This window comes from Necator americanus, chromosome X, assembly GCF_031761385.1.
Source record: "Necator americanus strain Aroian chromosome X, whole genome shotgun sequence".
NCBI classification, from domain to species: domain Eukaryota; kingdom Metazoa; phylum Nematoda; class Chromadorea; order Rhabditida; family Ancylostomatidae; genus Necator; species Necator americanus.
This window is the reverse complement of record NC_087376.1, coordinates 32,858,731-32,881,430: the sequence shown is the minus strand read 5'-3', so window position 1 is coordinate 32,881,430 and position 22,700 is coordinate 32,858,731. Positions and strand designations below refer to the sequence as shown.

The 22,700-nt window shown below is 36.6% G+C and overlaps 3 protein-coding genes across 5 annotated transcripts in view; 1 reads left to right on the top strand and 2 right to left on the bottom strand.

Moving 5' to 3' along the window:
• Positions 1-36: 36 nt before the first annotated feature.
• RB195_026173 (uncharacterized protein) lies at positions 37-3,350 on the top strand (the record flags this gene model as incomplete). Its single annotated transcript, XM_064214609.1, has 11 exons — positions 1,454-1,476; positions 1,542-1,607; positions 1,673-1,705; positions 1,770-1,845; positions 1,901-2,104; positions 2,174-2,347; positions 2,438-2,641; positions 2,721-2,863; positions 2,935-3,063; positions 3,125-3,248; positions 3,306-3,350. The coding sequence occupies 11 exons, from the start codon at positions 1,454-1,456 to the stop codon at positions 3,348-3,350; spliced, it is 1,221 nt and encodes a 406-aa protein (XP_064070490.1).
• A 777-nt stretch (positions 3,351-4,127) lies between these two features.
• On the bottom strand, positions 4,128-5,810 carry RB195_026172 (uncharacterized protein; the record flags this gene model as incomplete). Of its 2 annotated transcripts, none has more annotated exons than XM_064214607.1 (3): positions 4,128-4,234; positions 4,298-4,406; positions 5,733-5,810. In XM_064214607.1, 3 exons carry the CDS (start codon positions 5,808-5,810, stop codon positions 4,128-4,130), a joined length of 294 nt encoding a protein of 97 aa, XP_064070488.1. The 2 variants fall into 2 exon arrangements, with proteins under 2 accessions (XP_064070488.1, XP_064070489.1); XM_064214608.1 differs by lacking the exon at positions 5,733-5,810 and adding an exon at positions 4,856-4,858.
• Positions 5,811-12,484: 6,674 nt separating this feature from the next.
• RB195_026171 (uncharacterized protein) overlaps positions 12,485-22,700 on the bottom strand; it is a gene marked incomplete at both ends in the record, with an annotated part of 16,531 nt that continues 6,315 nt past the window's right edge. Inside the window, 13 exons of one of the 2 annotated variants that reach the window (XM_064214606.1) lie at positions 12,485-12,600; positions 12,842-13,015; positions 13,077-13,126; positions 13,233-13,331; positions 15,059-15,154; positions 15,266-15,342; positions 15,402-15,558; positions 15,675-15,864; positions 15,927-16,042; positions 16,105-16,231; positions 18,260-18,357; positions 19,570-19,675; positions 19,728-19,769. In XM_064214606.1, the coding sequence (XP_064070487.1) occupies positions 12,485-12,600; positions 12,842-13,015; positions 13,077-13,126; positions 13,233-13,331; positions 15,059-15,154; positions 15,266-15,342; positions 15,402-15,558; positions 15,675-15,864; positions 15,927-16,042; positions 16,105-16,231; positions 18,260-18,357; positions 19,570-19,675; positions 19,728-19,769 (1,448 nt within the window). Of the gene's footprint in view, positions 12,601-12,841; positions 13,016-13,076; positions 13,127-13,232; positions 13,332-15,058; positions 15,155-15,265; positions 15,343-15,401; positions 15,559-15,674; positions 15,865-15,926; positions 16,043-16,104; positions 16,232-18,259; positions 18,358-19,569; positions 19,770-22,700 lie in introns of those variants that run through there. The other variant, XM_013450836.2, reaches the window with a different exon arrangement.

Sequence of the window (22,700 nt, the reverse complement as noted above, 5' to 3'; positions counted from 1 at the left end):
TCCATTAATAATGTTTTACTGTTTTATTATATTAGAATGAAGATTTTTGATTTTTATTTTGTTGTTTTGAATCCTGAGGAGATATTTCTGGGAAGATTCTTATGTCATTAAAGGTGCCAAAGTGATTTCCTCCGAAAAGAATGAATAATCTGTGGACATAGGATGCTTTTACTGAAATTAGCATTATATCCTGAAGGATGGTCAATTTTTTTCTCCAATAATTATTTTTTCGAACGGATTGCTTCTTAAGCAGTGGAAAATGATGTAATTAGACCTTAGTGGAAGTCTTTTTCAATTAAATCCAGATTTTTGGTATGATAATTTAAAGGTAGTAGCTGGACTTATGGATGTCGAAGGCTGATGTTTTAAAATGATTGTATATATCTGCTAGGTAAAACAGTACTGTGATTATCCAGAAAAATATCCTAGGATCCAGCAGGAGTTGTTCGCCTTCATCGATGCTTGCAAGAGCGTATCTTTCCTTTTTTTTCCCTAATAGGTTTCAGCTTCAGTTTTAGCAGGCGCTTTAAAATGACTGTATATTTGATAAATTAAGTAGTAATGTGATTATCCGGAAAATGTACTAGGATTTCATTTCATTTGAGTCATTCGCCTTCATCGACGCTACCAACAGCATATCGTTCGTTTTTCTCTAATAGGTATCACAGCAGCTGTTTTGAAATGATTGTATTTTTGTTTTAAGTTGTTTTACTTTACAGGATAACGGTCTCAAGGATATTAAGGAACATTTTCATTATGATTTGAGGATTAGAGAAGCTTTACTACAGAGTTCCTTTGAGTTCTCTTCCATTAATTGCTGAAAATATCCAGGTAACCTGATATATTCCATAGAGATGATATCCTCTTCTTATTTGTGGATTTGTTTATTTGTTTATTTTTATCTGGTAACTAATCTTATGAAAGTACTAGTAATACTTGAAATACACTGTTTTCCTTGTTCTCTGGATACGATTCTGTTATAAATCCACTGGAAAAAAATGGTCAATACGCTTAAAAAAGTAGCGACTAGAATTCATTAGTTTCGTATTGCTGATCCCAGAGTATAGATCCTAGATGTCGTGGATTAGTGCAACCCAATGGATGTGTAATGATGTGGCATCGTTTCGCATTGTATGGCGGCGCCTACGCGATGAGTTTGCGAGGATTTTACACTGTTGAATCGAGCCCTCCCGCTCTCCGTAGAGTCCATTTGCTCGTGGTCGGTCAGGATCACATTCCCCTCATCCAACACATCCACCTGACCTTATTTTCTTCACTCATCTTTTGTTCTTCGTTTTTATCGTTGTTGTTTTTTTCTGCTTTTCTCTTTTGGAAATGGTTTAGAACTCGAACAGTTAATTCGATTAATCCTTACTCTGTAAGATTATGAACGATTTTTTTACCATGCTTTGAAAAATTTTGTAAATATACAATTTTTTTAAGCTCTCGAACAATGTCTGAAGACGAGGAAGTGTAGTGAGTTTTTTTTTTCTTCTTTTCAATTCCAAAGCTTCATTGAATTCTTATTATTTCTATTTAAGCTCTGAGGAAGAGGAGGAGCTTGAAGAGGAAGAGGAAGTAGAAGAAGGTGCTGATGAGGAACCAGCGTAAGTAAACAAGTAAAAATGTTACTTTTCTTCTAATGAAAATAAATTAAAAGGTCAAATTTCAGACAAGAAGAAGAGCAGCCAGCTGAGGAAGAGAAGTAGGCGAAATAGTTACCCACGAATTTTTTTTTAACCTTTAAAATTGTTTTTTTTTTCTTTTAGACCTAGAAGCAGACCACCACCACAAGAGGAGAAGAAGGCTCCTGCTGAGATGACGGAAGCCGAAGCGGCCATGCTTGTGAGTGAAATTTCAGGAATTCACCGTTACCGTTTTGACTGGATTTTCCTTCCAGGCTGCGAAGAAACGTCATGAGGAAGAGGAAGCACTAAAAATGCTCGATTACGAACAACGCCGTGTGGTTGAGAAGGAGAAGATGGAACAAGAACTTCGTGAACTCAAAGAAAAGCAGGAGAAGAGACGTGCTGAACGTGAGGAGGACGAGAGGCAATTTGCTGAACGTCGTCGACAGGATGAGGAACGTAGAAGAAAGGAGGAGGTATTGAAATTCGGAAATCGTGATTGTATTTGATTATTTGAAAAGTTGAAAAAATATGATGGATTAAAGGATGAACGCAAAGCAAAAGCTGAAGCGGAGAAGAACCGTAAAAATGAGGAACGACTTCGTCGTCAGCAAATGATGGCCGGATCGTTTGCTGCTGCAAGCGCTCAACAAGGTGGTGGCAGAAACTTCACCGTCACAAAAAGTGATCAAGCCGCTCAATTCGGTAACCTTGGTCAGGTATGTGGAACCGATCCATGGACGATATTTCTATTTTTTCCCCCATTTTTATGTTGCATAGCTCAAATTTTCTAATTGTCCACATTTTAGAGCAAGAACAAGGATGTCCTCAACAAAGAACAACAAGAAGAAGCAAAGAACGCTTTCCTGGCTGCTGTTTGTCGCTCCGTAGATGTTTCCGGACTTCTTCCAAATGATCTGAAAGAGAGGATCAAAGTTCTTCACTCACGTATCGCCAAGTTGGAAGCCGAGAAATACGACTTGGAGAAACGTCATGAGAGACAGGAGTATGATGTGAGTTAAAATGAGTTAAAATGTTCCTCAGCCATGTTCAAATGATAATAAAAAATCACTGGAAAAGCTGCTTTTCCAGGTCAAAGAACTGAACGAACGTCAACGACAAGTTGCTCGTAATAAGGCGCTACAGAAAGGACTTGATCCAGAGGAAGCCGCCTCGTCTCGTCATCCTCCAAAGGTCACAACCGCATCGAAATTCGATCGTCAAACCGATAGAAGGTGCTTTTCGTTGTCCTTTTGTGGTTTTTTTTTTCTGGATTATAACCAGTAATGAACGCCCACACATGTAGATCGTACGGTGATCGTCGATGGATGTTCGAGAAGCCGGTGGTCCCTAAGCCTCCGACTATTGCTCACGGAACCGCTCGTCCGCCTAGTGATTGGGGTCGTAAGGAGAACGAAGAACTTGAACAACTTCGGTAAGAGTCACGAAAAATATTTCTGGATTTCGGATTCGTGATCCTAACTTTGTTATTACAGTAAAAACATGGAACCACCGAAGTACGTGGAGCAAGTCCGTGCTGAAGGTGAAGCTGCTAGGCCTCCAATTGAACCAATTCCTCTACAGTTGCCAGAAAAAGATTTTGAGGATGAGCCAGCTGAGGTGATTTGGATTATTTCGATGAAATTTTAAATAATTATTTTAAATATATTATTTTAGCTGAACGGATCGATTGATGCTGGAGAAGAAATCGAAGTCGCCTAAACATTTCCGTCTCTCATATTCCTGATTTTGTAAACGTTCTCGTTTCTATAAATGTTATGCGAATTCTTTCTTTTTCAACACACAAATCAATTTATATTTAATGAATGTATTTAAGATTGGGGAAGTCTTTCTAGTTTTGTTTCAAATGAAATATCCTTAATATTTAATATTTTTGCATTTCTTCATTCGGATAAGTTCTTGTAAAATCAATATAAACATATGAATGAGGTATGGTTTGTTAAAAACGATTTGTGGTAAACGAAAGTAGTTGCTAGAGTCACTAATAAGCGCTTATTAATTAATTAAATCTTATTAATGAAATTGATACTACAATAATCACACCTAGAAATGTAGTGGATTTTGTGAGAATATTTTTTCCAAGAAAAAAAAAGAAGATCCTCGCTCTCTATTTTTAGTGAAACACTTAGAATGTACGTCACATATGGTAATTCTGCGAATTCTGAACCGGCTGTACTTTCCATTAACGATCCATAATATGTACATCTAATCAAAAATCCTTAATTTCTAATTATATTATGGAAGAAGCACTGAAATAATAGTTTAAGTGATCCATTCGAATCCGAAGTATCCCCTTTCAGATCAACGTAACGACGTGAGAACCACTTCATTCTATTTGTTCAAATTTTTCAAGGTAAAAAAAAAACAATTGAAGCTTTATTAGAGTGATCCGCGATGTGGATATGAAAAGAAGAAACGGGAATTAATTGACGGATACTGAATTCAGGAATGCGTTGTGTGGAATTTAATTTCGGTTCGCTATTCGAAACAACATAATGACCGTAAAACTTGCAATGAGCATCGACGTTCGCAACATTTTTTCTCAACTAAATGTTCTCGAAGCGATACATTTGAAGTTTCCAAGCCTAAAAGAACATTAGAAGACCGATGAGCGAAACATACGTATCGATTCATTGAATAAAACTCACCGAAAAGTTCTCTGAATGGTTCACATTCTTCCGCTGTTATTCCACGACATTGGAAATTCATGGCAAGACTGAATTGACGTGCACATCGTCGCATTCTGGATCTAATCATCTAAAACATCAATATTAGATGTTTTTGAGGGAAATACGACTTTTGGATGATCAATCAATACTGTTTCCTTAATTGTTGTTTTCTGGTCGTATTTTATTGTCAGATACAAAATTCCTGCATTTCTCTCATAGCGAGTATTTGAAGTGCTGTGAGTAATTGTTTATTGTTTATTGTAATTGTAATAAATAAAAGTAGGACAGAAACAAAATTGAAAACAAGTTAAAGTAGGCTTATTTTTGAGAGAATATGGTAATAATAAAATAAAATTAAAATATTGAAGTAATATATAATATTGAAAAACAATCTAAAAATATAATAATTTAAAATAATATAATAATTTTAAAATAATAAATAATAAAATAATAATAATATAATATTTAAAACAAAATAATATAAATAAGCATTTAGTAAGTAAATAGCAGTATTATTATGTATTATTATTTTATTACCATTTACTAGTATTTCATCTTCAAATTCCAGAACGATGACCAATATCGATCGGAATGTGACCAATCAGAAGAAAAAAAATTGAATAAAATCAATTTTATATAGTTTAGCGTCATTGTTTTTGTTGAAAATCTTCCGTTTCATTTCTTATCGATGATGAATTGTTGTTAAATAAAGATTGCACGGGTTCGCAAGATATGCTTTCTTTCTTTACTGCGGCGATATTCGTGAGACATCTGTCTGAGAATATCCGTCAGCCACCCACACTCGACAAAGACTCAAAGAGCGAGGCAATAAAATAAGCAATCACATATATCGTTAAAAGAAATTGCCACCGACAACAGTATGAAAAAAGTCAGTTGTGAGTGCGTTAAAAAATTTGAAGATTCAAGTTACAAAACAATTTTTGAAAAAAAAATGCAAGAAAGTGTAACGAAATTTTCAGCTGTTCATTTCATTTTCATTGTTCATTTTCATTCATTTTTCATTTTCTGCTGTCATAAAAAAAATGTAGCAGCTGCAAAAATGAAGGGAAACCGGGTTAATCAGCAGAAAAAATTCCCTCTGGACAACATTCAATTCATTCATGCATTGAAGTCCAGCATACTAAATATTTTAATCTTACGAAAAAAAAATAACGTCCTTTTTCAGAAGTGAAAGAGAAGAATAAGTAGGATTTCGATAGTAGGTTATGGTATATACAGGTGATTGTTGCGGAATTTGATATTTTAATAATTTGATTTGATGAAATTCAAATTTTTTAAAGATAAACAAGTTGTTATGTTCAAATCGTTTTTTGATTCATTTGAATCTTCATCAAGGAAGTGTTTTTGATCAACTAATTACTAAATAAAATTTTTATAACATTCCAGAACCCACCTTTTCTTTCGCAAGTTGATCTGCTACTACAAGAATTGCAGCAAATAGAATTAGGATTACAATACGTTCGGTAAACATCGCTCCAATATCGCCTGGAATTTTTGAATAGAAATATGCAAGGATTCTAGCATGCTCATCCAGGAATTTTCCAATAAAAAAGTGAATAGAAAGAGAAGAGGAAAGAGAGAAAAGAGTATATATGAACATTTGCAGAAGTAATCTTTCAACAATGGCTTTTCTTGAAATTGTCCGTCACTTGTCTATCCGTTCGGAATTCGTTTTTAATTGTTGGAATCAACGGTAGTGATTATGGATGTGAGGACTTGAAAATGGCAGAATGGCACATAATCAACGATAAATATATGTATAGAATGTCCTTTTACTGATTTTACTAAAACATATATTAATTGCTAACTAGTAACTCCCTGAAATCACAAGTTTCGTTGTAAAAATGATCTTCAAACAAAGAAAGAAAGAGGAAAAATTAATTCCTGGAAGATTTCGATAAAATTTTCCTGTTTTCTAAAGTGTTATTCCTTTTTCTTAGAACTTTTCATCGTCTAAAAGTGTTTACATGTTCGAATCTCAAAGATGCAGATCGATTTTATCCAGAAAAAATACTATAATATTAGTTGTGGGTTTTCTTTAGGGCGACAACAATGATTGAGAAAAGTTGTAATTAGTTCAAAAAAATTGAGAAAAGGTTATCATTTTAATTAATCAAATACAATTCGTAATTACTCTTCATTTGAATGCAATCACAATAAAATATCATTTGAGGAAGTGGAAAGAATCGCGGAGAAATGCCCCAGACATCCGGAAAAACAAGTAACGACGTAACGTTTACCTCATTCAATGGAATCCTTTCATCCTAAATGTTATTCTAACATAGCATTAATATATTCAGATTATATGAAAAAATATAAATACATATATTAATGATTGTACATTTGTACAACAAAGATATTATATTATTCTGCTATAATATTATTCTACTTACTTATATTCCGAAGTCCATTTTCTTGCCGAATTTTTCAAAAATTAAGGATTCATGGATTGAAAAGATATGATGGTATGATTTTAAGAATGGGAAAAAGGGAATAAAACTATGAAGATGAATCTTATCAGCTTTGGATACATGTAAGTGAATGTAAAAATAAAACCAGAGACATAAATTAATGGTGATTCATGAATTGTAACTCATTTTACTCAAAAAAAAATTAGGTAACCTCAATTGACTCAAAACTTATGTGCCTAGAATTTCATTGAAATTTGAATGTCCGTATGTGTCTTATATTGATTAGATCTATTTCCGCGCTAACAAAGAACGTTGCTCAAAAATAATTAAGATGGTCCCAATGGAGTTACTTACTCAAAGGACATGAAGTAGTGCAGGGATAAGAAATGAAATACTAAAAAAGAGAGAAAGAGGATGTGGAAACTAAGATTTAATAAATTATTATCGAACTATACCAATTTTTAAAAAGTTAGGCAAATAAACCGTTATAATTGGTGAATTCGAATTTTGCTGAGAAGGAAAAAAGACGAAATTACGCCTTAGGTAATTATCTTTGTTTAAATTGCTGGAGTAATTCAGTTTTTTCCAGTGATGAAATTTGAGTGAGGGTTCCGGATCGTCGTTTCCATACGCTCTTAATCTCGAACTACCTCATATTTCAGGTTTTAATTGTGGAATTAAGCGTACATAGTCCTAAATTATTGAATGAATAACACGAAAATGAGGGTAACATTTACAGAATGACAAAATAAGTGTGTTTCCTTGGAAAATTATGCCAGGAAACGTTCTAGTTCTTTTTTTTGTGGTTTTTTTTTCTGCTCGTGTGACCTTTAAAAATTATTCTTATTACTTCCAAATGACATTTTTCTCAAACATTGCAAAATAACAAAAAAAATCATTTAAATAATTGAATTAATTGTATGAGTGCTTACTGTATTTTTCATTTTTTACATAAAGTGTTATTTTTTATGGGATATAAACAATCATCTCTGTTTTTTTCTTCTGTTTTGCGATGCAAACAATTATTTTTGATATTGTTTTCAATTCTATTTACATAGAAAAACGGTTCCACTTCTGGAAGTTCTTTTGATCCTGACAATTTCCAAAATTATTCCTAGAAAAAATGTTGCAATCCACTGTTCGTCGATTTCTAGCACTTCTTTTGAGTGAGCACACAACTAATGCAGATAGTTACATCCAGAAAAATCAGAAAAAATCGGTTTCAATTATTTGAGCATATTGTAGTAGATTCTAGAATACTCTCACGCCATAAGAAAGCAAAAATGAGACTATCATATGTAGGAGATCATAGTAGATAGTAATACTAGAGTAAATACCAGTAATGGCAAGATTATAGTTCTAAGACTTGAGATCTAGCAAACAAAATATTTTTAAAGTTTTATTTTGAATTTGTTAAGCGAGTAACATAAAAAAACGTTTTTAAACAAATATTTTATTATTGTTTCTGATAGTTTTCGTGAATAAAAACCTTAAAAAAAAACAAACAAAAAAGACAACAAACAGAAAAAATGAAACAAAAAAGTATTGTATTTACAGGAACAAGCTCGGTGATTTTTTTCTCGAGAATTAATTATTGATTTTATCCCAGAATAGCAGAAAACGGGAGAAGAGAGTATGCGAGATAAGTATAAAGTTCTGGAAAAGAAGGTCTAATAATGGAAGCAGAGCTACTGGAAAGCAGCAGAACATTTAGTTCATTTATAACCACTTTTTCCTTTATCTGTTGGATCCAAAATGGAGTAGACTTTCCGGAATTTCCTAGGAAGTGTAGATCATTGCACATATCATTTTATGCATGATGGAAAGAATTCCTTCATAGGAGGATGTACGAATACGTTAACATTAACATTGCATTTGATTCCAGAGGGGAGGGACTGATTCGATGACTTTCACGGACAATTCTCGGATGAGGCGAAACGGCACGAGAATGGCAATAACAATACTGCTTATATTTTTTTTTTCATCCAAGAAATGACACAAAATGAAATCATCGAAAAATGGCTGAACACAAATCGATAGAATGCCAATAAATGAAATAAAATAAGTAAAAAGAAGTAAACATTCTTTTGCTTATATTATTCTCGAGGTTGGAGGACAACATTCTGGAGTATCCCAGCAGCAACCAAAAACGTGTGAGGTCTCACACGCACTCATTCGAAATGTGCATAAAATGTGTTGAGTCACGATCCCTCACTGCTCTAACAAGAAGAAGTGAGGTACGATAGTTCCTCGCTGTTTACAATTCACTTTAACTCAACTTAATTATTTTTTTGTTTACCAGCACTTGCATATTAAGGGCAGGAATTGCGGTTGGAAAACGCATCTGCCTTTGTTCTTCCATAATTACGTGGAGATAGCATGGATGTGAACGCATTTCTGGATGATAATGTATCAAATCTTGAAATCACTAATAATGAGGTACTCAATACGTTCTTTAGTTCAAAAAAAAAGACAAATAAAGCGTTTTTGAACTAAAACATAATTCCCTTTATTTTTTCACAACATTCTTCCATCATTCCGGAAAACTCATTGCTTTTTGCTTCCTTCTAATTTCGTTACAAAAAGAACGCTCATGCTATAGCAACCTAATTCCAGAAAATACGGCAATATCGGTAATCCATTAAGGATTTTGAAAAGTTTTCAATCTCATCTCTGGAAATATTTGTGAACTGTAGAAGCCGCTTGTAATGGTTCAAGTGTTTGGTCCAATTCCATACGTCAGAAAAGAAGAAACTCGACCATTAGTCTCCAGGTGTTCTCTTCCAGAAGACTTAGAGTGGATCTATGTTTCCTTGTTAAGCCAACAAGATTTTGGTGAAAAATTATTTGTGGCGTGGATTTTCGACGATCTTGTCTTTATCAAACGCTTTAAAAGGCTTTTACGCGATTTGTAAAAAAAAACGTGATCATCGCCTGAGGCAATATTCCAAGTTTTCTCGCTTTGTGACTTCCTTCATCATCGCTCACAACAGTGTAGTTGATGTTTGGTTTCGCTCTTCTATATGTTGTGTTTTTGTGTGTTGCTTCTCGATACCACACCCGTGAGATGTACGGTGCAGATGTGGTAGATGAAGACCAGAACAACCAAGAGGAACGTGGGAGGGTTCCAAAGCCTCTGCGTGAGGTATGCACTGCTATCCTTATGGAAAGTCTCACACAACACCACTGAGGTACATGTTATCCTGGAATATTTGTTGGTGTCGCAAGGAGAAGTTTGAGGTTCATCTCTCAGTCACCAGTGCGAGCGGAAGGCGTCGACATCCTCGCTATCCAGTAGTAGTATTTTTAAGTCAGAAACACTAAAGGTTTGAGGTAACGGGTGTTGAAAAAAACCTTCGACCATCAGTCATCGAAGAACTCCATGAATTACCATAGTATGGTTCTGAAAGTGGAGATTTACCGGCATTTATAGAGAATTATTTCTGGATTAATATGTCGTGCTATTTAACTTTCGCGATTTTTGAAAGAACAGTGAATTTCACTCAGATAACCTGAGGGGACTAGATTTCGTATGTCTCTGATTTCCAAGCTCTGACGGAGGTGAAGACGGCGAAGCGTTATCCAGAATAAAGATCGATAACAATCTTGACTGAGGTCAATCCTCATTGCTGATATGGCGCAGTGCCTGGTCTGTATATCGAGATGCTGGTGGTCGGCTGATCGATCTCGATTGGTCAATGTGTTTTGCAAATGATATTTCTAAGATCATGTGACAATAGTTTCAGTATCATGTCCTTCATGTTACAAGTGTTTGTCCTCTTCGTCTTGTTCTCTCCCTGACCACTGCTCACTACAGATTGACGAGTGGAGGAGACCCTGAAGAAGTTGGCGGTAAGTGCAACTTCCACCCGTGCGATGTACGGGGCAACTGTGTCAGTGGTGTGCAGTGTAGCAGACTATAGTAAGGTGAAAAGGACATGAAGCACGGGGCAGTTGCCTAAGCGACAGCGCTCGAACCAGCGCGGCGCAGCGTCGCGGTTAGGATTGTGGTGGGGCCAGTGCACTTCGAGCGCATCCGTATATGCAAATGCATCGTGCTTCAATTCATTTTGAGGCTACGTGTGGGTCGCCCGTGGTGACGATGCACCGCCCGTGATGACGATGCACCGCCCGTGGTGACAATGCACCGCCCGTGATGACGATGCACCGCCCGTGGTGACAATGCACCGCCCGTGATGACGATGCACCGCCCGTGGTGACGATGCACCGCCCGTGATGACGATGCACCGCCCGTGGTGACGACGCACCGCCCGTGATGACGATGCACCGCCTGTGCGCCGCGCATGGTAGCGATGGGCCGCGCATGGTAGCGATGGGCCGCGCATGGTAGCGATGGGCCGCGCATGGTAGCGATGGGCCGCGAACGGTGATGACGATGCACCGCCCGTGATGACGATGCACCGCCTGTGCGCCGCCCGTGGTGACGATGGGCCGCGCATGGTAGCGATGGGCCGCGCATGGTAGCGATGGCCCGCGCATGGTAGCGATGGGCCGCGCGTGGTGACGATGGTCCGCGCATGGTGGCGATGGGCCGCGCATGGTAGCGATGGGCCGCGCGTGGCGGTGATGGGCCGCGCGTGGCGGTGATGGGCCGCGCATGGCGGTGGTGGGCCGCGCATGGTGGCGATGGGCCGCGCATGGCGGTGGTGGGCCGCGCATGGCGGTGATGGGCCGTTTGTACTTGTTTTGTATACTCTATTTGCTGTTCAATTTCGCATTATTCTTGTAAATAAGTATGTTTTGTTTTCTTCTCTTACCTGCTATAGTAACTATGTCGGAGCTTTTATTGAAAATTTCAATTCTAACTTCTAATACATAATTTATCACATCGTAATATGTCATTATGTTACGGATAGCAGAGAAAAAAAAATATAGGGAAGGATAGTTTATTTCCTTCAAACAGTACAATGAAACCGGACCATGAAGGTTCGTCCATAATGTTGGGCTTGGGGAAGGATTGCTCTGCATTCTTCCACATTTTTTTGCACAGTTAAAAAAAAAATCAATAGTAAGTACGAATTTGACAAAAAAAAAGAAGTCAAAACAAATTTATTCAATTATTACGTACAATAATGCGTATTTATAATGTGATAACGCGATTCGTTGTTTAATCTAATTTCTATTGAAGAATGAAAAAAACTTCTGATGATCAGCATATGCTCAACGAGAGCTGCTACTGGTTGTAACACCCAAAACTTTACCTGGCTAAACGGTCCCATAGAGGCGCGGAGATGGGAATAAGGAATGAGGATCGATGGATCTCATATATGAGATTGAAATTATTACTTATAAGGATGACTGAGTTTGAATGAGATTTTGTACACATTCACATGTATATACTATAGTACATAAACACTTGGATAACATATTTGAACGCTAAAATGAGGAAAACCAAAAAAAAAACACGAATCATACTTGACTAATTTGTTATGGTAGGTACACACAAATGAAGATTTTCTGCTTACGTAAACAAGCAGTTGACTATACTTGAGAATCCGAGCTTCTTCTTCCGTCACATTTGTACATTATTATATTAAAAAAAATAAAGTTGATGTATAATTTCACACACAATCCAACAAACGTTGACTCTAACGGAATAAGACATTCGGGAACATCAGAGAACTTTAAAAAAAGTAGAATGATTACAATTTCTAAAGATTTTAAGCAATTCTATCCAAAAAAATACTACTCTCATCGAGAGAGATTCTCCATCTCACAACATATGCGAATTCTCATAGTGATGATTCCCGACGCTGATCCTTTTCGGTGGATTTGGGCTAGCATGCGTCGATAGCATACTGTAACCCTGCTCGTTTCGTTCAGCTGATCCTGTAATGCAAATCAATAAGTTGAAAATCGTAGTACACATTTTTTGAATATGAAATTTCTTCAGCTTATTTTTTACCTCTCGACATTTCGGTAAATGCAACGGATGGAACTCCTGCTTACATGAAACCAAAAATTTGTTTTAAAGAGCTACTACAGTATTACAATATCAGCATACATTACAAAGAATAAGCAGGAATCATAATAAAGTCAGGAAAAGTTTTAATATTAAAAATGTTTTCACCTTGTTTGAGGTACTTTTCGCATAGTTTCCCAACAACCGCTGCACCAATACTGTCTCCGTGAACGTTCACGGTAGTACGAATTCTATCCAGGAAGAAATCGACAGGGAATATCAAAATAAATAAGTTCGACGGAAGACCTATTGCTATTAAAACCATAATCATGGTGACGATTCCTGAAAAGTAGCTATTTTCAACCGAATCGCTTGATAGTGATGTTTACATAGATTAATCCACCTGCTTGCGGAATTCCTGCAGCTCCAATGCTTGCCAGCGTGGCCGTGAGGCTAAATATTCAGAGTTAATAAAGAGGTGTTTGAGAAAAGCATGAAAAGAACTATTTTAGAAATCATCACAAAAGGAATGGAGACTTTCATAATTTCTAAATCTGACCTCACGAGAATTATTTGGCCCAACGACAAGTCCAATCCAACGCATTGTGAGATGTAGATGGCGGCTACCGCTTCGTACAGTGCTGTACCATCCATATTACTGTGAAAAACAACAATTAATCTCTTGCTTAGGGTCCCTTGTCAGTGTTCGCTTAGGGTCCCAATGTACTCCTTTCATTCTTTTCCTTTCTTTCTTTTCCTTTCTTTTTTTTTTGGCAAAGTTGGTCGTCCGAAGTATGACACGTAGATAAACTAACAAATACTAAGCGTTCTGGATTGGGAAACAATTGTCGTAAAAGTATTTCCCACATTCTTTAGTACGAGATCCACACTTTTGATGTGTTATCCACCACCAAAAAAGCTGCGCCAAGTTTTGGTGGCAATATATTTGGTGCCATTTAAAAAATATTCTGACTGAGACAAAGAGTGTTTTCTTTTCTTCATTTTTTTTTCGATGCACCATTATTGTATCTTAATGGATAGAATAAATTAATGAATTAACGAGATAAAGTACGTGTTTTCTTTTTCAAATTATTGCAGTCATGGACATTATACTACATTTATGGAATAATATTAACATTAATAACTACTTTCTGGAACCACCACATACATTTTCTCATCTACTCCCGTTAAAAAAACATCACCATAGGGGAAAAATTCCTTGTAACTTGTATAATCGAGTCTACGCGAGTCAACGTAAACTATACTATTCAAAACGAGCCTGTGTACATAAATATATTATAAATTATAGTGTATACTGTGTTGTTCTAACATTGGTTGCGGTATCCGTTTTTTCGCAAACACATTCGAATGTAAAAATGTTAGAGGTACTGTTGGTTCTGGACAATGATCACTGTCTACATCATTATATTAAAACATTGGTTACGATACCGATTAAAAATGCTTGTTTTTCAAACCGTTGTCGATACTTTTTGTAAACAATGGAGTAAAATAACAGAAAAGGCCCACGATGGCGTTCCTCTACCTCGGAAACTGTCCAGATTGAACCCAACGGTTTTTTTTGAGAGAGCACAAAAAAGCAAGTATGTAAAAAAATAAATTCTTGATCATCTAAACAGAATATAATTTTGATGAGTATTGACAGGTTCGATGTTGTGCATGTTATGCTGAAAAGGACTAAAGAGTTAAGTGGATCGGATAATTTTTCACCATCTTTTTTCTATATCTTTTTGAAAAAACGGCGAAAAAGGAACCTTTCCCGTAGAGACAAGATACTGATGGAACTGCAAATTTATAGGAAATCCACAAAAAGATCTCTGACTAAAATAAAGGCCAAGAGGTCCAAAATCATCGATCTGCACTCTTAGAATCCTTCCTCTCCGAAGGAAAGAAAAATGAGAACAGATTCACATGTTGTGAAAAACTCAGGTATCATATTTGCCGAAAAAAAAATTACAAGGAAAAAACAAAGCATGAAGAAATATTTCAAACGAAGCGATAAAATTCCGATATTGATCGGAATGAGATAGAGACGAGATGGTAGGAGTTAGTTCACTAAAATTAACCATACTTTTTGAAATAATATGTACATATATGATTCTCTGCAAAATCTTTATCCAAATTCCCAGATATCTGCTTCTTGGATGTCCTACAGAGGTCCTAGATATGCATCTTCTTAATTAGAATTATATTTCAGGAATAACTCTTGAATGAAATATTTGTGATTACATGATCGCCGGCTTGCGCCATATCGCAGATAAAGGCATAAATTAATCATCTGTCGTTATTTTCTTTTCTTTTCTTTTCTTTTTCATTTTTTAATGGTTTTTATGTATGTAACTGATAAAAAAGAAACGGCAAGCGTACATTGTGGCTCCGAGTGGAAGAACAAATCGTGCTACTCGAGAATCCACGCCATTGTTCTCTTCTACACATTTGATGGATAACGGTAATGTGGCCGAGCTAAGAACAGATGAAATTGGTTACAGTATCATTGATAAATCCCAACATCCTGGGGATTAAAATTGTTTCATGTAGCACAACAATCCTAGGGATACAAAAAGCCCTGGATACCTTGAGCTCGTTGCTAGAGCGGTCAAAAGTGCTTGTGCCATCCCATAGACGTATTTGAGAGGATTTCTTCTGGCCAACTGAAAAGTCGAGATGTAAAAAAATGTTAAATTGTGATATTGAAGGTTATGATAGTTACCGTAATCATTAATATTGGCAACATAACGAAACCGTGTATGAATAGGCCAATTAGAACAGTTATCATGTAGCCCATCAATCGTTGCAGTTCTTTTCCTGGATCTTTCATTCCAACTATTTGTGCGGCGATTAGAAACGTAATGCCAACAGGTGAATACCTAAACAAGGAATATCCTGCTATTCTTTGTTTAAATTTCATTTTTGATTTTTTTCTTTCGTTTTTTCTTTCAAATAAATCATTATTCTAAGAAATAAATAAGAGCAGCTGTCATACCAAATGACAAGCGAGATGAGTTTCATACTGACTGCCTCAAGGCTTTTAAAAAATGCCTTCAGGGCAGCGCCTTCTTCTCCAATCCAGCTGATTGTAATTCCCAGCGCTACGCTGAACATCACGAGGCCAAGAATGTTCATACCATCAGATGTGACCTTTTCCGGAAGCTCTGTGAACACGGTGCGAGCTTCTGAATAAGAATACTAAACGTTTTTAAGATAATACAGTTATCAACGCTATACCAACAATCACCTGGGCTCATTTTCAGAACATAATCTGGATTTACAGACTGTGAACCATTTAAAAACTTCATGCATACTTTTTGAGATCGAAATGTTGCTTCGACGAGATTTTCTGGGAAAAGAGATCTGCAACGAATTCCATAGAGGATTAGTAGAATTTTCGAAACTACAACAGCCAATGGGCTTACCTTACTAAGTCAAGGATTGTATCAATAGCATTAGAAATACAGGGTGCTTTGTTCACTTCACCAACAATTTCCTCAATATTGGTTGTCATCCATTTACCAGGTTGTATAAGCACGACCAAAACAATACCTGAATTTTAAATAAAGTGAAAAAATAAGGATAGAAAGAAACAAAAATCCATCGTTTTTTTGATCCTCTTATCTTTTTTCATGTATTAGGCTGGACACAAAGACTTGACACCATTTGTCATTTTTCTGCTTTATTTTTTTTTACTCAACTGAAAATAGAAATTAATCAATAATATAATCACCATTATTAATTACAACAGTGTCCCACCTGATGGGCAGGTCACCGCGTACCGTTTCTCCCAGAACTGGGGACACTCGGAGTTGAAGAAGTCCCGGACCGCCCGTTCGACTACTTAAAACCTGATGAAGATTTTCTTAGCTAAGAAAGCCAGAATAGGCGGTAGTCTGAGGGTGCAAGGCCGGGAGAATAGGGGGGATGGGGCACTGTGTCCTAGCCTAATTCCTTCAGTTTTTTTTATGGGTGTCCTTAGCTACATGAGGCCTAGCGTTTTCGTGGAGGAGGTGCACCAAAGCTCCTCCTTACCGTTTTTCTGGAACGGCCGATGGGAGTACCTGGAGCTGACCAGCATTTATGGAACCGGACGGTGTGGCCTTGTGGGAGCAGCTCATAAAACAGCATTCGCCTCGAATCCCAGAAGCAACAAAGGAGACTCTTCTTGGGGTGGAGGTCCGATTTGGCTTGCGTCGGCGGGTCTTCTCCTCGAAGGAGCCACACGGCACGGTGGGCGTTAGAGTCGTAGAGGACCCAACTCTCATCTCCAATAAAAGATTTTTAGACACTCCTTTCGATGCGGGCGAAAAAGGAGAGATCGACCGATGGATACGCGGGTAAACCGGGTGCCATCCGTCAAGGTGTGAGTGATCCATTGAGCCAGCACTTTTCTGTAGCCGAGGGCCTGGAGGCGGCTGACGGCTGTTGAATGGCTACACCCCAGTCTCGTCGCAATACTGCTGGTGTTGATCTCCGGATCCTCTTTGACGACGTCGAGAATGGCGGAGTCTTCGACAGCGTGAGGGCGTCACAACCGGCGCTTGACTTCAAAGTCGGTGTCTCCGCTTGCGAAGCGAGCGAACCAGCGCTTGACAGTCCTGATGGTAGTGGTGCCCTCGCCTACTCTGCTGTTCATGCTGCGGATTGTTGTCGTTGCTCCAACGCCGCCACGGCATTCATAGAAGATGATAGCTCGAGGTTGCTCCTGCGTGATTGACATCGTGATTAAAGTTAAGGAAGCCCCCCGGTACCTATTGTGGAGAAGGTTCGAGAATGTTCTACAACTGCAAAATGGTGTAGCATGGGTTCCTCCCAAAAATGGGAAGTTCTGGAAATTTCGAAAAGTTGGTGACAAGACTTTCTGTCCAGCCTAATATATTTCATCATTAAACCATTCCTACCTTTCTATCCTTCCTACCGTAAAATCTAAAAATTAACTCTAGAAAAAGAAACTGCTTAAGATTTCGAAAAAAAAGTAAGGAGAGTAACATATTTATATGGAGGTCCACATGAAATGTGACGCAAAAAACTACCCGCAACTTTGCACCATCAATCCAAGTAGGAAATACTTTTTCCATGTAATAGTTATAAAATTCTACATAAGATCTTACACATCACATCAAAAATGACCTACTTTAGCTTCAATACAGATATCACATATCTTTCGGAAATTTCTGAGGATGCTCGCAAGCATTTCTCCCCTTTCCGCGGCTCTTTTCAGCGAATCCAGTGACTTGTGCTTAGAAGTGCATGTTTTTTGTCCTAGAATCGACCAGACAGCAAAATCCAAAGGATTGGGACCGGACGAGTTTTTCGTTTTCTTTTCATTTTTTCCCAAACATTTTCATCCAGAAATCAGGAAGATTGGTCTCACACCACTCCAGCATCTTTTTTGCGCCGTGGGCTGGGGCTCAATCCTCCTGGAAGGTATAGACAATCCTGTTAGCGTTTTCTTTGGCCCAAGAAATCACCGCATCCCTAGACTTTCCAAAGCCCCTCACACTTCATTTGGACCACCCTGTAGTGTAGAGCAAAAGTTCCTGTACATATGTAAGCGTGAAATATGGCCAAACAAACCCAGGATTACTGCCATCATTGTTGTCATGAAGTAGTAAATTAATGATATCATTCCCAATTTCCCGGCTGTATGTGAATCGACGGAAGCCAAGCTTGTTCTGAAAGCAAAAAGTATTATAAAAACATACAAAATGTTTCCACAGCAATCCAATCATTCCAATATTTATCTGGTAGCCTTCCGTAGAGGCCGGATAGATATCTTCTACAAAAACATTTTCATTGTCCTGAACCAGGAAGAAAGAGTGCGGAAATCTTCAAGATAAAAAGTAATAATAGAAATAAGGAACTAATTAAAATACTCCTATAAAACTTTAAGCATTCGTCAATAAAATATAAATTTGAATAACACAAATCTATGCGACTATGTTATCCTTGTTAATTTTAAGTCTGTAAATTCTAATTACAACTCTTTGATTAAACAGAAGAATTGGTGGCCATAACTAGTAGGTTTAAAATTTGTTTTCTGGAAGAATAATTTTAATACGTCTCCATTTTCAGTTTTCATTCAAAGATGTCAGAAGCAAACGGAGATTTCATCCTGAAGGCTGAGATATGCAACCATAAAACTGAATGTATCTCAGCATGACTATTTTTTCATCCTCATCTTTTGTTTTTTTTTTCTTGTCTGAAAAAAGGGAGGTGAGCAATGATAGAGTTTTCGACGCTCTCTGCTCCCGAACAAGCACACCGGTAATACCTTGGGAAATTCCCCCTCGAGGATTTCCACGCAACAAGCAATGCAGTTTCCTGGAGTCATCTTATGCCTACATATATGATTAGTGAGGGATTCTTCTAGAAACAATTTCAGTTAACCTTGTTAGAGTGAGAGACGTTCCCGCCATGAAAATTTCTCCTAACAAAGCTGAAGTTACAAAAAACTAGATAAGGTCAAAAAAAAATTAAGGTTTCAACAATTAATTTTTGCAAGTTCCATTCAGTGTTGAGAACTTTTTCGAACGCTTTCAAAGGAAATGTTTGCTTCCTCACAAAAGTTAAGCAAAACCTCCTTTTTATATATAATAAATAACTGAACTAAGAACAATTACAATCACTAGCCCAAATTTCTGGCTCAGAAGTGGTTCAAAAGGAATGATACTGCTGTATTGAAGCAGGACAGCAAGAGAAGAAAAGCAGGATAATTTCTCGAATTTCTGTGGTTACTCCATGAATAAATTGTTTTTTTCCGTTGTTGCAGGAATAAAGTGTTAAAAATATTATGTCAGTATCGGCATGTAATAAAAACTTGTAATATGGATGTTAACAATTTTTTTTGCAAATATCCATTTAAAATCCATACGCAAGTAACTCACATGATGCTCGACATAATAAGAGGAAGAATAAGCATTTTCAGCATCTGAACGAAGACATCGCCGGGAAATCGTAGATAACTCAGATGCCGTTTGCTCCACCTTACTTCTGGATCACGTAATGATATTCCCAGAATTACACCTGCTACAACACCAGCTACCGTAAAAAGCAACAGTATATTCTCTTTTGCTAATCGGACCATCTGAAAATTAATTTATTGATTTTTATACGACTAATACAGGTAGTACATAATTGTATCGTAGCAATATATAACAAGTTAACAGCTTTTGATGAGGTACATAGATTAGTCCACAGTATTTACAGGAGTGGGAGTGGCGAGAATGACAGAGACTGGAAAGATAATGAATGAGTTTCTTCTAAGACCATACACAGAACATTCGCGAACAGTTAGTTTTGAGAGTATAACAATTTTTTAGATTAATTTCTCAGTTGTGGTAATTTCTTCTCAGGTCCAACCAAAGATCACGGATTTATAGCTTCACTATCTAAAAAGACGGGCAAAATTATGCAAGTTGCGAGTAATTTTTACAACATATTGGCTTAAAATTGCAGGAAAAACAATAAAACGGTTGTAATATTTACAAAATTTACTGCAAAACAAGTACTTCAAGGGAAAATATGGACAGGAATCGAGCAACCAGTAATAACAGGATTATTTAGATAAAAAAGAGTAAATATAGTTATTCTGGATTTTTTTTCGCTACCAACGATAACTAACTCGTTATTTTTCATAAATGTGAGAGCAAACGGAATGTGTTTCCGAAATTTCAAGCGAATGAGTTCAGAAATCCGCAATTTTTTTTCATTTCCTTCTAATTCTTTGCATAGATGCTTATTCTATTCACTTCTACTATATGTGGCTAGGGGTCCGTCTATGGAAGGTAAACATCTTCTGTTTTTGAATGCGAGCTATTACTTGATATTGCATGCCGTTCCTCATCTTCAACATAAACATCATGACCCTATAACGAGAAGTGACATGGAATTATGTTGAGCATCAGGCTCAACATCGAGCAATCCCTCTTTGGTTATGTCAAATATTTCACCAATGTCTGAGTTAATTAAATGAAAAAGCCTTAAAAGTGCACGATTAGTGTTTCAAGAAAAAAAAAGGAGACGAAATAGAGATGACTAGGAGCATGCAACAAAATCAATGTGAGTTTCGCTCATTCTAAGATAAAATCTTGTAGGATAGTAGGAAAAACTCTGAAAATGTAAACTGATTCTGTTGTTGGGAAAAAAGACACTTGTTTTACCTGGAGTTGATCTCATAACCAGTTCTTTAAGAAATGTTCACTAAAAATTGGTAACGGTTCTAAAACTCACTGGTTATTGATGCCAAATTTCCACGCAATCTTATTTTTCGATGTCTTCTATGAGTCTCTAATTTTAGTATTCGATCATTAATTTTTCCTCCTCGCCCAAGCAGTTTTTTTTTTTCATGAACATATTGAAATTAATTTTCCACAAGCTCCTACAAAACATGACTCGTTATTTATCAAGAAGGATGGCCTAAAATTTAACAACTTCCTCATGATGTCCATAAATCATTAAATGTGCACACGGCAAAAAAAAATGTTGATTGGAATTATGTAATATTAATATCCATAATTTTATGTATTTTAACAATTTATAATGTGTACCGCTTACATGCATAAATGGATATCCGTCAACCGAATTCCAAGCAACTAAGCAACTATAAAATTCAAAAAAAAAAAAGAGTAACAAAAACGATAGAAACGGTTTGCTGCAAAATGTAATCTGGTCCACTTCTTAATAACAACACGTCTTGTTTATTCTACGCAGAGAAAACACTTGATATAAGTATCCCACCACCTTATTAATAGTTATTTCTGTTAGAATTCCACGTAGGAGGTTCTCGTTCTAACCGAAAATAACAATTTCTAGCTCTTCAAAGACACATCGCTTCGTCGTTTCCTAAGAAAAACCTAATAAATTTGGTAGCGGTAGCGTGGCAGGATCTGGATAAAAGTTTAAGCCAACGCCCATGCAAACTGTTATATTAAGGATTTCAATTAGAAGAAGTAGAAGTACAGTAGCTAAAGGCTGCTTTTTTCGATGGATCTAACGTTTCATTTCGTGCTCAAAGTTGTTGTGTTGAGCATCTTAATGAATGTACATAGTTGAATACTGAGGAAAGAAGTAAAATAATAAAAATAAAACTGAGATAAACATGAAAGTCTTTTTTTTGCAAAGCAATCACATATAAAACCAGAACCAATCATTTAATAAACTGAAATATTTGACTAAGCAGGAGGAATGGAGCACTTATAGAATTACGAAAAGTAATATGTTATGTGGAAAAAAAAGAAAAATAATGGAATTAGATCATCGACTAATATAGTCTCCGTAATTCACATAGAGAACGGAAAAAAATTCTCGACGATTAGTGCATTTCAATCGATAGACATGTTTGCTGCATAAAAAAATCAAAGAAACCCCTCGTAGTACCATATTTTACAAATAAGATGTCAAACTCCAGAAAAATAGGAGAATAGAAGCGGTAAACAGAAGAGTATCATGATCAATAGGAGGATAACCACTTAGAGGCTTCTTGATGTCAAGATTCAGTTTTTAAAATAAAAATTTCAACAATTCAAGCGATTTTTTCACGGACTTTCAAGAACATGAATGAAAGCGTGGTCAAATATATTAGATAATCATGAAAGATCCTGGGCAAATAAAGGATCTTAATTGTAAAATTTAAAAATTAATTGACAGTCAACGAGTACGAATTCAACCTCATTCTTTGAGAAATCGATGAATGAATGAAGTAAGTTTAGTGAAAGTGACTATGACGACGGTGAAAACAAAATTTCAGGTGAAACTACCAATTAAATGAATTTACGAAACGCCATACTATGTTATTTGGATCCCGCAAAGAAATCGTTAAGTAAGGCTTTCAGTGAAATTCAAGGTTTGAGGCGCTCAAAGAAATATTTCACGGAAATATAAAGTTTAATTCTCCTAAAGAATATAAAAGATGTCAAGAACCTTCCCATATGCTTCAAATACACATTTTTAGAAAACTTAAAAATAGGATCAAAGATGAGGATGGAATTTTAAAATTTTCATTCCTATTTGATTCGTT